General features: G+C 43.0%; 1 protein-coding gene across 7 annotated transcripts in view; it reads left to right on the plus strand.

Moving 5' to 3' along the window:
- Nucleotides 1-15,744, plus strand: part of Akap9 (A-kinase anchoring protein 9) — a 143,003-nt gene that overhangs the window by 116,586 nt on the left and 10,673 nt on the right. For all 7 annotated transcript variants that reach the window (XM_029477658.1, XM_029477660.1, XM_029477662.1 and 4 more), the window contains 11 exons: nucleotides 801-992; nucleotides 1,230-1,406; nucleotides 4,122-4,266; nucleotides 5,990-6,203; nucleotides 6,843-6,993; nucleotides 9,857-10,525; nucleotides 10,968-11,173; nucleotides 11,587-11,692; nucleotides 13,235-13,417; nucleotides 14,286-14,486; nucleotides 15,415-15,647. In XM_029477658.1, coding sequence (XP_029333518.1) covers nucleotides 801-992; nucleotides 1,230-1,406; nucleotides 4,122-4,266; nucleotides 5,990-6,203; nucleotides 6,843-6,993; nucleotides 9,857-10,525; nucleotides 10,968-11,173; nucleotides 11,587-11,692; nucleotides 13,235-13,417; nucleotides 14,286-14,486; nucleotides 15,415-15,647 — 2,477 coding nt within the window. The remainder of the gene's footprint in view (nucleotides 1-800; nucleotides 993-1,229; nucleotides 1,407-4,121; nucleotides 4,267-5,989; nucleotides 6,204-6,842; nucleotides 6,994-9,856; nucleotides 10,526-10,967; nucleotides 11,174-11,586; nucleotides 11,693-13,234; nucleotides 13,418-14,285; nucleotides 14,487-15,414; nucleotides 15,648-15,744) is intronic.

The following is a 15,744-nucleotide window of genomic DNA, read 5'->3' on the forward strand; positions in this document are numbered from 1 at the left end:
GTGGTGATGAAATCTATAGTCTCTGCAGTGTGCGTGTGTAAGGTGTGGTGATGAAATCTATAGTCTCTGCAGTGTGCGTGTGTAAGGTGTGGTGAGAAATCGATAGTCTCTGCAGTGTGCATGTGTAAGGTGTGGTGATGAAATCTGTAATCTCTGCTTGAAGCACAGATTATAAACGCAATGAATGATCCACAAAAAATAACACGTGAGCTTAGGTCAGTGCATTTGTTAGGGACCATGAAGTTAGATAATGAGCTTCTTCCCTTGTAAAAGGTTTAAGACAAAGTTTTTTGTTTATATACCAAACTTGATGTGCTCTTCAGTAATAGAGAGGATAGTCCTTTGTTAGGGAACTGGGCTCACTCTTGGTTAAATGACACCAAGACTCATTCTCTTTCATGCAGCAGTGTTCCACAGTATATATGTGTAAAATTGTATGTATGGACAATTTTCACACCCACTTTATTTCCCATATTTTGCTTGACAGGGTTATGAAAACAGTCTCAAGGTGCAAGGTATTTCTCACATTATGTCTGTACATCAAGTCAGTGACTGATCACTAAGCCTAGAGCTATGCTAGCCAACTGGAAGAGAACACTTAGATGTGCCATTGACACTTAGATATTGACAGCCTTAGGATTGACTCACCGCTCCATGGGAAGCAGACATCGGGAAATGCTGGGATCCAATTCTCTGTCTACTAAGTCAGTGGGGGTTAATGAAGCTGCTTGTTTAATTTTGGATGTCTTATTTTTCAGTCTTTGAAGTCATCATTTTGCCTTCAATGCTTTATTTTCTAGGGGTTAGTGAAGGCTGTCCACAGTGAGGGCATGCAGGTGCTCTCTCTCTCCAGTCCCCTCTGTGATGATGGAGAGGACCATTCCATTCAGCAGCTTTCAGAATCTTGGCTGAAGGAGAGACAAGCTTACCTCAGTACCATCTCATCTCTTAAAGATTTGATTTCTAAGATGCAAGTGCGAAGAGAAACTGAGGTATTCAAATATTCATCTTCTAGTTAGCTGTACATTTGTTTAATGACAATGGTACATCTTAAAAGAGTAAATTATCTTTTTATATATGCTTCATGTAAATTAGTTTTTATCTTTTCACATCTGAAAAAATATATTCTTTTGAACTTTTGGAGAAAATAGTGTTGTTAGTCTAGAATTTCTGGAACATATATAAAGCATGCTTATTGGGAGAGTGACTTTCCTGTTTGCACTTCACAGGTCTATGACAGGTGTCATCTTTCAGACTGGCGAGGTGAACTTCTGCTTGCCTGTCAGCGTGTTTTCGTAAAGGAACGTAGTGTTTTACTAGCTACATTCCAAACTGAGCTGACATCTCTCAGCACTAGAGATGCGGATGGATTGTTAAACTCTTTGGAACAGAGAATACAAGAGCAGGTATCAAAACAAAACTATTTTAACGAATCTTTGTTGAACAGTAAGAAAAAGTGGATTATTGATCTTATTTGGAGTCTTGATTTAAATAAGAAGCTTAGCATTTCACAGAAACCACTAGGAATATGTAGAAAAAACTATTCCTTCAGATGTTTTACCTTACATTACCAAGTAAGAAACACTGAAAATCTAATGAACTAATAGCCAAACGTAGGAAGTTAAAAAGTGAGGAACAGGACAGACCTAAAGAAACTAGAAGAATGAAGTTGCCGTGCTCTGTTGGCCCCAGGTCCCATCCTCTGGTCACACTTTCATTGGCTAGCTAGGTGTGATCTTGTTTTCTGTGTGGTTGTAGTCATCAGATTGCCATTGCGGAGCAGAGTATATGTCGTGAGCAGTTTACCCACAGAAGGGTTTACATACAGAACAGTTTACAGATACCCTAATTCAGAGCTTTTAGTTTGTAGTCTTTGCCTTCATCAACTCTGGGTTATGTCATGGTACCAGGGGCAAGTGGCAGAGGCAGAGAAAGAGTAAGGGGTTAGGGACCAAGTATAACCTACAAAGACATGTCCAAGGAGCCTGCTTCCTCCAGTGAAGCCCTCCACTCCTAAGTTAGATTTCCAGTTTCATTACTGTTGAACATGGCCTAGAACAGTGTAAATTAAGCATCGGTGTTACCCTATGGGCATGCATACATCACACACCCATAAAAATTGAAAACTAAAATATTTTAAGTGTCTGTCATTCCATTTTAAAAACAGAATTAATTGATTTTTCTTTGTTTTTTAAAAAAAAGGTATCAAATTCATTCAAGACAGTAGTACACACCTTTAATCCTAGCACTTGGGAGGCAGAGGCAGGCAGATCTCTGAATCCACGGCCAGGTGTAGTGTGACAAAACTTTTCCTGGGGAGACATCCTCCCCCCCCCCAATCCTAAACTAAATGATAGTAAAAGATTATGAAGCAGAGTGAAAAAGGATCATGAGGTCGTATTCATGAATAGATAAATTAAAATATCATAGTAGAGTGCCTCCTAGTAAATGTACTCTAAGGGCAGTGTCATTAAGGAACCATCTTTTAAACATGATTGATTTTATCAAGTAATAATCATGGTGGATGCTAAAATTCATATGGGAAGATGTTAAATGATTTCTACCTAGTTACGAACTAATGCTGTGGAAGATACTGTCATTGATAACATAACTCTCAGTGGAGAATCCTTGCGGACAGCTCAAGCAGTCGGGCAGTGTAGCAGTGACGTCAGCGAAGTGCAGACCTGAAGGACACATCACCTTTTTGTGCTACCATTAAATGCATGACAGGAATCCACTCTTGGGAAGAGGTGGATCAGACCATCATGCTTCCACTAGAGGAGGTGACAGAAGCAGAGACAGTGACAGGAGAGGCAGAGATGCACAGTGCCGCAGAGTAGGAAGAGTGCCACAGCAAAGCAATTGCAACGTAGCTGTCAGTCACACCACAAGTGTGACAGAAATGAAAACCTCAAGCCTTCCCAGGTAGGATCTGCTCCATTAGGATCCATAGTGCTCCTCACTTGAGCTTGTGAGGATTATTTCACATTCGAACCACAGCAGCAGGTTTATTAAAGTTGCCTGGTTATATAAAGTTCTACTGTTCAGGAACAAGTGAGTTCTGTCCAGGAGCTAAGGCTGGAAAGAAGCTGAGACTTCAGCAGTGAACCTCAGTACAGGTGGTGAAATTTCATACTGCTAGATACCAAGAAAGCACCATGCATATGCAAATGAACGACATTAAATAACTCTATAGTTCAGGTAACACTGTCAGCTTCCTTCTTTTACCAGTGTGCTGCTTCGACTTGTGTAGGACATTATCATTGGAGGAAGCTAGCTGAGAGGATACCAGAGCTTTGGTTTAAATTAATACAAAATAAGGATTGGGAGTATGTATTTTGTTTTAACTGACCTTAAGACAAATTGGCCTGTGCTCTCCAGACATTTCAGGGTCCCAAAAGACATAGTAGTACTACTTTCATTTTCCTATAAAGGATCCTGGGTGAAAATTTAAATTCTCTACCTTAGATAATTAATAATGTTAATTGCTTTTGATGAGAATATTGTGACTATGTAGGATGTTCCTGAGCTAGAGATGGCTCAGCAGGCAGTGGCACTTGCTGCCAAGCCTAAGACCTCAGTTCCATCACTGAAACCTCAGTCGTGGGGGAGAGATCCAAGTCTCACAGATTGTCCTCTGCCACACGCCCACTGTGGAGCACATGCGTGCACACACACACATAGCAAGTAAAGAAATACTGAAACAAGATCCTTCCTACTTCTAGGAAATCACAGCAATATTTAGAAATAAAAGTCCATCTGAGCTGGGCGTGGTGGCGCACGCCTTTAATCCCAGCACTCGGGAGGCAGAGGCAGGCGGATTTCTGAGTTCGAGGCCAGCCTGGTCTACAAAGTGAGTTCCAGGACAGCCAGGGCTATACAGAGAAACCCTGTCTCCAAAAACCAAAAAAAAAAAAAAAAAAAAAAAAAAAAAAAAAAAAGTCCCATCTGACTGCAACAATCCCTCACAGATTTTTTTGGACAAGAAAAATTGTGAAAAAATTTTAATGAAAAAAAAACCCATAGCATGTGTGCTCCATTCTTTGTCATTCAAGCGTCTGGCCACTAATTCCATCATCTCCATGCCTCCCTTCACTCACTTTCCATTGTCCTTTGTGCAGGGCATTGAATATCACACAGCAATGGACTGCCTGCAGAAAGCAGATAGGAGGAGTTTACTGGCTGAAATTGAAGATCTGCGTGCTCAGATTAATGGCAGGAAAGTGACTCTGGAAAGAGAACAAGGAGCTGAGAAAAGCAGCCAAGGTGCGTGCATGCCAGGCTCCTCTGACCCCATAGCCGAGAGTGTTTGCTTTGCTGCCTTGGGAAACATTTCTGCCCAGGCACCTTCTCTTCTCATTCTCATAACACGAAAAAGATTGTTACTATTAGGGTTAGTGGTAGCCAAGTGGGTTTTAAATAGCTATATTTAATTTAAAATAAACAGGTATTACATTGATATGGTTCAGTTCATCGGGTTTATTTTCTTCATTGAGAGAAGTCTTTTTGGCCCTCTTAAGATATCTATCTAAAATAAAAGGGAGTCCACAATAAAAGTAGCTGTTTATTTTTAATTTTTTGTTTACAAAATTGTAATGTGTAACATCCATACAATAACTTACAAACTTCAGATACACACTATACCAAATTGTAAAATGTCTTTATTTTGTGTCTTGTTTCTTCATGTCATATGACATTCTTCCAAGTTTCTGCAAATATCTCCACATTAGCTTTTGTTGCTGTGGAGAGTTCTCTCCACAACTGTGTGAGCAAATCCTGTGTCTAAATTTTTGGTTGTGTCTGCTGTTAGCTGCTGGAGTCGGAGCAGCTAAGACACTTCCTCTAGAGAGCTTCTGATACATGGACACCAGTGTTCTGAGCTTCCCAGGATGGGAGTCACTCGGTCACAGGATGTGTAACTTCAGATTTATTAGAGAGTGCCACACGGTTTCCTTACTTTTGAGAAGGTGTCATATATCCCAGCGGCCTCAAGTGTTCTGTAGCCAGGGATGATGGTGAGCTCCTGGTCCTCCTGTCTGTACCCTTCCAAGTGTTGGGGTGACAGGTGTGCACTACCATGCCTGGCCCAAACTATTTGAAATGTGATCCTGCCAATGCGGTACTCACTAATGGGGTTCAGTGGTCTGTTGCTTACATCTTTGCCAACAGCCTCTGTCGTCAGACATGGTGCCTTCTCTTGAGCATGCATATGTGTGAGTGTTTTAATTGAACTCAAATGGAATGGTTTACCCCTTTCTCATCGTTATAGACTAGCTGAATTTTACATCTGTGTGTGCTTAGGGGTGCTTTTCCTGCTTCTCAGTTGGGGCATGTTTTAATTGAGCTCTGAGGAGGAGTGTTCATGGAGTCTGCTAAGGACACTTGCTACATCTTTAGTAATTGGGTTTCAGCACAAGTTTGAAGTCGCCACATAGGTTCTCTTTTGTAATGGAAAAGCTGAATCAGGGCTGGGTGACTCTGTGGTCCCAGGATGTAGGGCACTGAAGCAGGAGGGTGGCTGAGAATTTCAGACTAATCTGTGCAGGCTTGCCAGGCAAAACATTCTCTAAAAGAAAGTAATAATCATGGGATCACTGGAGCCATTTTCCCATGGTAACTTCTGTAAATCTAGAGTGTGGCTATCAGAAATCACTGGGAATTTTCCATGTGAATGGTCGGTTTTCCAGATATACAGATATGCAAGTTCCTATCTAAAACATCTTAAAGTATCTGAAGTTGCTTATTTAACGTCTTGCGTCCGTGGATACATTGTTACATTTTGTCCTCCACTGTTTTGAGTTCTGAAGCATTTGCCCCTAGCACTCTGAGAAAAAGCAACACTGTCTAGATTATCAGTTTAGGGGGCTGGGAGCAGTTGAAGATGTCTTTGTAGTAATCACCTGAATTACAAATGAGTTCTTAGGAGTAAAATACTAATCACGCGTGAGTTGCCAAGCTATCTTTTAACTCTAGTCTGGCTTCTTGATAGAACTCCTGGACTGCAGTATGCAGCAGAAGCAGTCGCTGGAAATGCAACTGGAACTCAGCAGCCTGAGAGACAGAGCAGCCGAGCTGCAGGAACAGCTGAGTTCGGAAAAGATGGTGGTTGCGGAACTAAAAAGTGAACTTGCACAGGCAAAACTGGAATTGGGAACAACACTCAAGGCCCAGCATAAGCGCCTAAAGGAATTAGAAGCATTCAGGTGTGCTGACTGCTTTAGTTTAAGGGGCAGTGGAGAAATTGTACTGGTGTGTCATACCATTATGCAGAAAGCACATGGAATTTAAACAACAGAAGAATGGCTGCAGAAGGAAACCTCCTGGTGTTTCCACATTTAAAATGTGATTGTTTTGGCCGACCCTCTGCTATGACCACCCTGCGCTCTGACTTCTGTTCCAGTCAACAGTTACTAGATAAAGCTTTGGCCTCTATCTTACCACAGACTAGCTTTAAGTGATGCTTAATCTTGGGTTTTAGTTGACTAGTATTTGCCAAGTATGGGAATCAAGACTGCTTAGGAAAAGGTGTGAATACTGACAAATTCTGCTTACCAGAGGCATGCTGCAAGTACACACATTTTTATTTTGGACATTGATTTCACACACACAAATTCACATGATTTCTATGTGCAGTAAAAGACAAAAAAAGTTAATTAGTATTATCTTTCTGGCAATAAAATTATACTATTAGAGACAGTAGTTCATCTGAAGTGGACCAGTCTCGAAGCCTTGATTTGACATACCATAGCTGGTTTGTAATATGCCTCTGTATTGGAGAACAAGTTCCTCTTTATGACAACATCGTTCATCAAGATGTCATGTTCATGTCTTTCCCCATACAGGTCGGAAGTTAAAGAGAAGACCGATGAAATCCACTTCCTTAGTGATACATTAGCAAGAGAACAGAAGAATTCACTAGAGCTGCAGTGGGCTTTGGAAAAAGAAAAGGCCAAGTCAGGACACCACGAGGAACGGGAAAAAGAAGAACTTGAGGTATCGTCCCTACGTATTCTGAGAATCCTGTTGTAAGGCTGTCTCTACCTAGTTGTTAGCCTGTCAGCCTGCTCTCCTTTAAAATGTGTGCACTGCTGGCTCTCTGTTGAGTACTGTTAGGAAACTATCTAGGTCATAGTAGAAGGAAGAGTCCATGCTGAAATACTATGTTTTCTTTCCTAAAATTATTCCCACCACAGCATCAGGGCTTGTAAGTCCCTTCCCTCAGCAGCTGCTGGCTTTGCAGTATGCAGATCTTCTCTCTGCCATTATGTTCTCCGTGCAGGCTTGTGAGCCTGTGAGGCTTCCAAAGGCTTGCTGTTTGTCTTTGCTGCAGTCCCCTGGGATAGACAGACGCTCCTCCATCCTTGCTCTTTTGAGTAATACCCTACGTGTTAGGGTACTTTTAAAATCTGAGGTTCACTATATCTGGATTTGACCTATTCTCTGTATGGTTTATTGCTGTCTTCCTTTGCCTTTCCACCTCCTCAAATCTACCCCCCCCCCCACACACACACACTGCCCACAACCACAGATTATCATGGAGACACAGATACACGCTGGGTTTCTCCAAGTAGTCAGTTGACTGTCTGTAGCTTGTCTTGTTTTCACGGTGTTCTGGGTTAAACTCAGCACATCTTGTTTGCTAGGCAGGCACTGTACCACCCGAGTATACCTGCAGCTCACTTTTTCCTCCACTCCCCTGAGACAGGTTCTCTTGAACTTGCTTAGGCTCCTGATTCTCCTGCCTCAACCTCCCGAGTAGTTGAGATTACAGGCATGCATCACCAAGCCCAACAGTTTTTTGTTTTGGTTTATTATTATTTTAAGATCCATTTCTTTTTATTTTTTGTATATGAGTGTTTCACCTGCTGTGTATCTGTGTACCATGTGCATGCAATAATGGAGGAGGCAGGGCGATGGCAATGGATGCCTTGGAACTGGACTTACAGCCATTGGTGAGCTGTCATGTCGGTGCTGGGAATTGAACCCAGGCTGTCTGGAAGAAGTCAGTATTCTTAACCAGTGAGCCATCTCTCCAGCCAGCCTAGCAACGATTTTAGTGATTATATGCATAGAGCAAAGTTTGCTCATTGTGAACATCCAGTGTTTTTCTTTTGAAAAAATAAGACAGAATCTATTACATCCTACCAGGAAGCTACATTGCAGAAGCAAGAATTGTCATAATTTTGCAGCCAGTTCTTGCTATTGTTTGTTCACTTCTTTTTCAACCCCTACCTTTTAGATAATAGATTTCATCATTGTATTGCATAACTGTGTCATTCTTGTTCTTCTTCTTTTTATATTAATTTATTTACTTTCCATCCAGACCACAGCTTCCTCTCCTTCCTCTCCCATTCCTTCCCCTTCTCCTCAGAAAAGGGAGGCCTCCCATGGATATCAACCAGACTTGACATGCCAAATTATAGTAAGACTAGGCGCATCTTCTTCTGGTGAGGTTAGACAAAGCAACCCAGTTATGGGAAAGGGATCCAAAGGCAGGCAACAGAGTCAGAGACAGGTCCTGCTCCTGCTGCTAGGAGTCCTGCATGAGAACCAAGTGGCATATGTGTTACATATGTGTAGGGGTACTAGGCCAGTGCCATGTGTGTTCTCTGTGTGACAGTTCAGTCTCTGTGAGACCCTATGGATCCAGGGTCTGTGAGTGAGACCCTATGGATCCAGGTTAGTTGATCCTATAGGTTTTCTTGTGGTGTCCTTCAGTCCTTTCTCTCCCTGCCCTTCCATAGGACTCCCCAAGCTCCACCGTATGTTTGGCTGTGGGTGTCTGTATCTGTTTCCGTTGGTGCTGGGCAAAGCCTCTCAGATGACAGTTATGCTGGGCTAGTACAGCAGAATATCATTACTTGTGTCGGGGTAGTCTCTCTCTCATGGCATGGATCTCAAGCTGGAGCAGTCATTGGTTGGTCCTCCCCTAAATCTCTGTTCCATCCTTACCCCTGAACATCTTGTAGGCAGGACAAATTGTGGGTGGAATATTTTGTGTTTGGGTTCGTGTCCCAGTCCCTCTATTGGATGTCTTGCCTGATTAGAGGAGATGGACATTTCCAGTTCCTTATCTCCCATTGCCAGGAGTCTTAGCTAGTGCCACCCTCATAGATTCCTGGGTGTTTCCATTGTCGTAGGTTTCTAGCTTTTCCTGTTGAGGTCCCCTCCTCCCACTAGTTGCAGTTCTCCACCAGGACGCTCTCCCTCTGCCTCCTCCGACTCGGTCCCTCCTGCTCCCCTCCTTCGGCAAGTGTTGTTGGATTCCCATGTATCATGCTTCACTCTGCTTCATCCCCACCCTCATTGCCTTCTCATGCTACCAGGCCACCCTCCAGCTCTTCCTTCCCACCCCACAAGCAGCGCCTTTGGGTTTTAACTTCATGTTCATTTCATGACCTCTTTCCCTCTCTAAAGATGGCTTCCTCCCCTAGGCCATGAGTCTTCTTTGCTTATCGTGACACTGTGGAACATTAGTTTCTTGTGCCTTTGTATGTAAGTTCTTAAATTTGTAAAAAATATATTGAAAAGGTAGCATAGGAATATATATTATAGGAATATATATACTATAGGTATATATATTATAGGAATATATATACTATAGGTATATATACATACATATATATATGAATGATTGTCATTTGGAGAAATGTACTCTGCTTTATATTTAGCCAGAGAAGATTGTGTCTCTAGCCTTAATGCAATCTATTACCACCATCTCCATCTACTGGATAAAAATTCTGTCTTCAGTTGCCAAATGCTTCCATGTTGCTGTTACCAAAAAAGTCATGCTCATATACTTTAAAAGTATTTTTAATATTAATGTGTTCATCTTAAATTATATTTTCCCTTGAAGGATCTGAAATTTTCACTTGAGGATCAGAAACGGAGAAATGCACAGTTAAACCTCCTTTTGGAACAACAGAAGCAGCTACTCAATGAATCTCAGCAGAAAATAGAGTCGCAGAAAATGTTGCACGATGCCCAGTTATCAGAAGAGCAAGGCCGCAACCTAGGGCTTCAAGCTCTCCTGGAGTCAGAGCAAGTTAGGATTCAGGAGATGAAGAGCACACTAGACAAGGAGCGGGCGCTGTATGCCCAGCTGCAGAGCCGTGAAGATGGCGGGCAGCCCCCGCCAGCCTTGCCTTCTGAGGACCTACTTAAAGAGCTACAGAAACAACTGGAGGAAAAACACAGCCGCATAGTAGAACTATTAAGTGAAACTGAAAAATATAAACTAGATTCCTTGCAAACAAGGCAACAGATGGAAAAGGACAGGCAGGTTCATCAGAAGACACTGCAGACAGAACAGGAGGCAAACACCCAGGGCCAAAAGAAAATGCAGGAGTTGCAGTCCAAAGTGGAAGAGCTGCAGCGCCAGCTCCAGGAGAAAAGGCAGCAGGTGTACAAGCTAGACCTGGAGGGAAAGCGACTGCAAGGGATTATGCAGGAATTCCAAAAGCAGGAGCTGGAGCCGGAGGAGAAACCGGGAAGCAGAGGCCTTGTGGATCAGAATCTGAATGAGGTCATTTTTTGTTGCTTTTACAGTATTTATGAGGTGGTATTAAATTTTGTTTCCTTTACAGTATTTCTGAGGCAGTATTTATGGCAAGTGGGTTATCTGCAGGCCTGAGTTCATGTTAAGGAAAGAGCCAGTTCCACAAAGCTGTGTGTGACATCCAAATCTGCCCTGTGGCATTGCTACACTCACATATTTATGCACACACACAATGATAAGGGTTTTTTATAGTTATGGGTAATTTTAATATTTTTACATACCCTTAATGTTTTAAAATATTTGTAAACTTCAAATGGTGTTATTGAGTTACTTAAATAGTTATGTTCAAGTCATCCCAAAATTGTGTCTATAGAATTTTATCTGGAGTGCGGGTGGTTTGTTCCCTAGGGAAAGAAAATGAACTGCTGCTCATTTGGGAGTCTTTTCTTTCTGCCTCTGAAATTGTCAGCCAGCCACCTGGAACTTCACTGACGATCGGACTAGAAATTGGGTTCTTCAGCAGAAAATGGGAGAGGCCAAAGACAGGAACTTCACAAAGTTGATTGAAATAAACGGAGGAGAACTTGACCATAATCATGACTTGGAAATGATGAGACAGACACTCCAGCATGTGGCTTCAAAACTTCAGCATGTAGCCCAGAAAGCCTGCAGCAGGTTAGACTTCCTCCTGTGGGGTACAAATGACACACTTGACAGATCAGCTAAGCATGACAAAATGTTGAATTTTGGTTTGGTTTGGTTTTGTTGAGACAAGGTCTTACAATGTAGCCCTGCGTGGCCTAGAGTTTACTCTGTAGACCAGGCCGGCCTCAAACATGCAGAAAAATCTGCCACCTAGCACCACAAGCATAACAAAGAAGAGATGCTTTAGAGAGAACCTGCGTCTACATTAGATGGTGTTCTTGTAGCAGAAATTACCCATCTGAAAACACCCTGAACCAGAAAAGTCAAGAGACCAAGGACCTCTCGCTGCTAGTGTGTTAGTGAGACAGAGCAGCCCCACGCCTAAGTGTGTGTAGGAAGTGTCATTGGGAGGTCTGTTTTCACTTTTTATCTTTTTCTTAAAGGCTACAGTTTGAAACAGCAGGTGATGATGCATTTATCTGGATTCAGGAGAATATTGATGGAATTATTTTGCAACTACAGAAACTGACTGGCCAGCCAGGTGATGAGGTAAAACTTGTAAATGTTCCTTGTAATGAGAGCAAAGGTCAAATACATTATGAACTGCTTGAAAATTACCAGACTATTTTGTAAGAGTTTTGATTTCATTTTTTATTTGAAATACAGTGCTGCTTCCCCCCCCCTGCCCCCCAGAGGTGTTGAGAGTTAAGGGGGATTCACATTCATTATTGTTGCTGTGTAATTAGTCTCTCACTAATCACTCTTAAGAAAGAGGGTAACCTGGCTTCCCTGTCCTACCTCCATGAGCTTAGATTCCTACTGGCACCTTTCTTCACAGGTGACTGCTTTGTGGAACTTTCACTCCCTCTCTGTGACTTTGTACATTTGACACTTGTTTGGCTTTTTTAACTTTTTGGCTATTTGAGACAGGTTCTCTCTGTGTGGCCCTGGCTGTACTAGAACCGGCTTTATAGACCAGGCTGTCTCCAAGCTCATAGAGTTGAGGTTGCCTCTGCCTCCCAAGCCTTGGGATTAAAAGCTTGCACCATCAAGCCCAGCTGTACTTTGCTTTCTTAAATCCTGTTTTCCTTGCCTTCTGTATTTCTGCTCTCACTTAACCTGCTGTCAGCCAGTCCTGTCTGTCCTTTCTCTTGTTTCTGTAGTCTTGCTTTTCTCTTAGCTACAAGTGTGAAACCTCCCATTTCCCACGGCATGACTCTTTTGGCTTGGTGAGCAGTTGCTGTGTCCCAGGCACTGCTCGGGGTCCTGGGATTCCTGTAGCAGAGTGAGCAGAGTCCTACCCTTGTGCCGTTGCTGTGTGCTGTGCACCGTGCGCTGTGTGCTGCAGCTGTTCTGCTGTAGTGCCGTGACCTGTGCAGGAGTGTGTCCAGTGAGTTACTGGGGACACTCTCCAGTGGTGATCCCTTAGGAGCCTCACACACACATTCATACTGAACGTTGTCTTCCCTTCCCCTCCCTCCCTCTCTCCTTCCCCTTTCTGTTTCTGTTATCACTCAGTTTGGAAAGCTGGGAGTCACCACAATCCATGTTCCTTCCCCCTTCCCTGTATGCATGAGCAGACAGAAGCCATGTAAATGTCCATTCATGTGCCATTTACTCTCCGTCCCTGCCTCAGTATTTCCTGTGTAAACCATTACAACTTTCTAACAGAACTGTATCTTTCCCTAAGCTGCTCTGCCAAGTATACTGCTGCCAGAGGAATGTTTGTAAACATGTCAGCTTTGTTTGTACTGGCACTTCCTAAAGTCACCTTGGCTCTCTGTTGCTGTACTTAGGCCTGACATAGCATGCAGCAACATTTACTCTGACAAAGTGCTGCTAGTTCCTTTAAAGCAGCACACTCTTGCTTGTGCCTCTGTCCCTCTGTCCTGCTGTGTGTGTGTGTCCTGCTTCCTGTGCCCTCCCCAGCTGTTTGCCTGCTTGGCACATTCTTACTATTACCAAGCACTAATTCATGGAGTCCCTGTCAGCACCTGTTAGCGTTTACAGGAGTTACTCGTGTGTGTGTGTGTGTGTGTGTCTGTCTGTCTGTCTGTCTGTCTATATAACCTTGTGCCATTGTTTTTCCAGCACAGCTTAGGACCCCCTAGTTCTTCCTGTGGCTCCTTAACTGAAAGCCTAATGAGACAAAATACTGAGTTAACAAGACTTATCAACCAACTAACGGAAGAAAAGAACACCTTACGGAGCATTGTCATAAAGCTGGAGGAGCTGAACAGGTGCTACTGGCACACAGGAGCCAGCAGAGACTGTGTACGTCTGCTTTTAGAAATAACTCAGAGCTAGGGGCTTCTCTCTAGTTTTACCTTTTAACCATAGTCCAAAAATATCATGTACAAATTTTATTAGGATAAGTAGAAAGTATTATATAAGATGACAATAATAATAAAAATACCTATGACTGAGGGCAGCCTCCCCATCATACTCTATACAGTATGGTTCATCTGCATCCCACCTTCTACATGAGAATAACCAAGTCAAATCAATCTAAGATATAAATATGTACGTGTTTCCTAAACACATATATATTGAAAGAGATGGTCAAAATACTGATTCTTTTTCTCATCAGTTACTATTTACTATGTGTATGACCAAGTGAAAGATAATGTTAATCTGGGCATGGTGATACATGCCTTTAATCCCAGCACGAACTCATAAAGGTAGACAGATAGCTGTGAATTCAAAGCTAATCTGGTCTTCATTACCAAATCTCTGACTAGCAAGGGTTAATGCTCCTTCACCAGTTAGATCCTGACTTGGGGGGGGGCGGGAAGGCTGTTAAATTATATATATTTCAAACTAATAAGGTAGTCCCTGAATTTAAATTTGTTTTAAAGCTAAAAAAAAGTTAGTCTCTCTATCTACCCTTATGTTTAAAGGTAGAAAGATTGGCAAAACAACTACATAGTCAAGTAAATAGCTTATTCATGTGGCTACCCTGAGAGTTACTCCCTCACATCCATTCCGTCTCAGTGATGTGTAAGAATGAACACCTAGACCCAGACAGTGTGATTGTAACTGTGAGCTTCCCTGTGGGGTTAGGAGGCCAAGGCTCAGCAATCCATTGTGATTTAATGTGGTCATCTTTTTGAAAATTATCTGATAGGCCATGTCTCTGCAGTGTTCTAGGTTCTCATTTATTGATCCAGCTGACATCGAAGCCATAATTGCTTCAGAAAAGGAAGTCTGGAGCAGAGAAAAGTTATCTCTTCAGAAAGCCTTGAAGAGGGCAGAAGCAAAAGTGTACAAGCTAAAAGCTGAACTACGAAACGACGCCTTGCTTCGGAATCTGGGCCCTGACACTGATCATGCTGCCCTGCAGGTAGGCGGTGTCTTGAATGCTTGTGGATCCCTCTTGCTGACCCTAACTGAACAGACCACAGAACTGTAGGTGCTTGCTCAGTCTGTGTCCCTGGGCATCTTTTCAATCTGGCACAGTTACAGTATCTCTGCCTATAGAGAGGCATTCATAGAACTGGAACACACTCAGTTCTGCTTGTCTTGCTGTCAGCCATGTGGCCCTCATCCCGGAGTCTCATCCCCTATAGACAACCAGAAGTCTTCTCTTTCAGTTCCCTAAGCAGAGCACGACTGTCCACGGAAGGCATTGCACCCTGTGTAATGCGGAGGATGGATGCTATGGTAAAGCTGCCTTGATCAGTTAGCCTAAGTCCACAGTGGAGAGGAAGACAAGAGGGACAGACAGACAACTATGGGGTGGACACAGGGGGACAGACAACTGTGGAATGGACACAGATGGACAGACAGACAACTCTGGAGTAGACACAGGGGGACAGATAACTGTGGAATGGACACAGATGGAGAGACAGACAACTGTGGAGTGGACACAGATGGACAGACAGACAACTATAGGGTGGACACAGGGGGACAGACAGACAACTATGGAGTAGACACAATGTGAGCTACCATGTGGTTGCTGGGCATTAAACTCGACCTCTGGAAGAGCAGTCAGTGCTCTTAACCACTGAGACATTTCTCCAACCTGAAGTTGATATTTTACCAACATATACAATGACAAAAATATTTGCAATAAATGTGATTAAAGGGCTAACCCCCAAATCAGTGCAAACATAACTCCGACTAGAAGTTACACTTGAAAGGCTGTGTCTCTCCCGACAGCAGCCTGTCGTGTGGCCTAAGACTTTCTCTTTCCTCTAGGTAGTCTTCCTCTGTGGAACAATCAAACGACTTCTCACTGATGTCTTTGTTCTTTTCTTCATTAACTATAGAAAATTTATAATAAATACTTGAGAGCTTCAAGTTTCCGGAAAGCTCTCATATATCAGAAAAAATACCTGCTACTGCTCCTGGGGGGATTCCAGGAGTGTGAAGACGCCACCCTGGGGGTTCTTGCCCGAATGGGGGGACACCTAGTCTTGAAAGATCCCAAGACAATCACCAACCATCCGAAGGGATTCACCAGGTTTCGCTCCGCCGTCAGAGTGTCCATTGCAATTTCAAGGTAAAGGCTTAAAGAAAACTCACTTTGGTCATGAGCCCGCTCGCTAGGGAGATGCATGTGAGGTAGACACTTGAGAACTGCGCACTAGGGAGATGCA

This window comes from Mus caroli, chromosome 5 (assembly GCF_900094665.2).
Source record: "Mus caroli chromosome 5, CAROLI_EIJ_v1.1, whole genome shotgun sequence".
Taxonomy (NCBI): domain Eukaryota; kingdom Metazoa; phylum Chordata; class Mammalia; order Rodentia; family Muridae; genus Mus; species Mus caroli.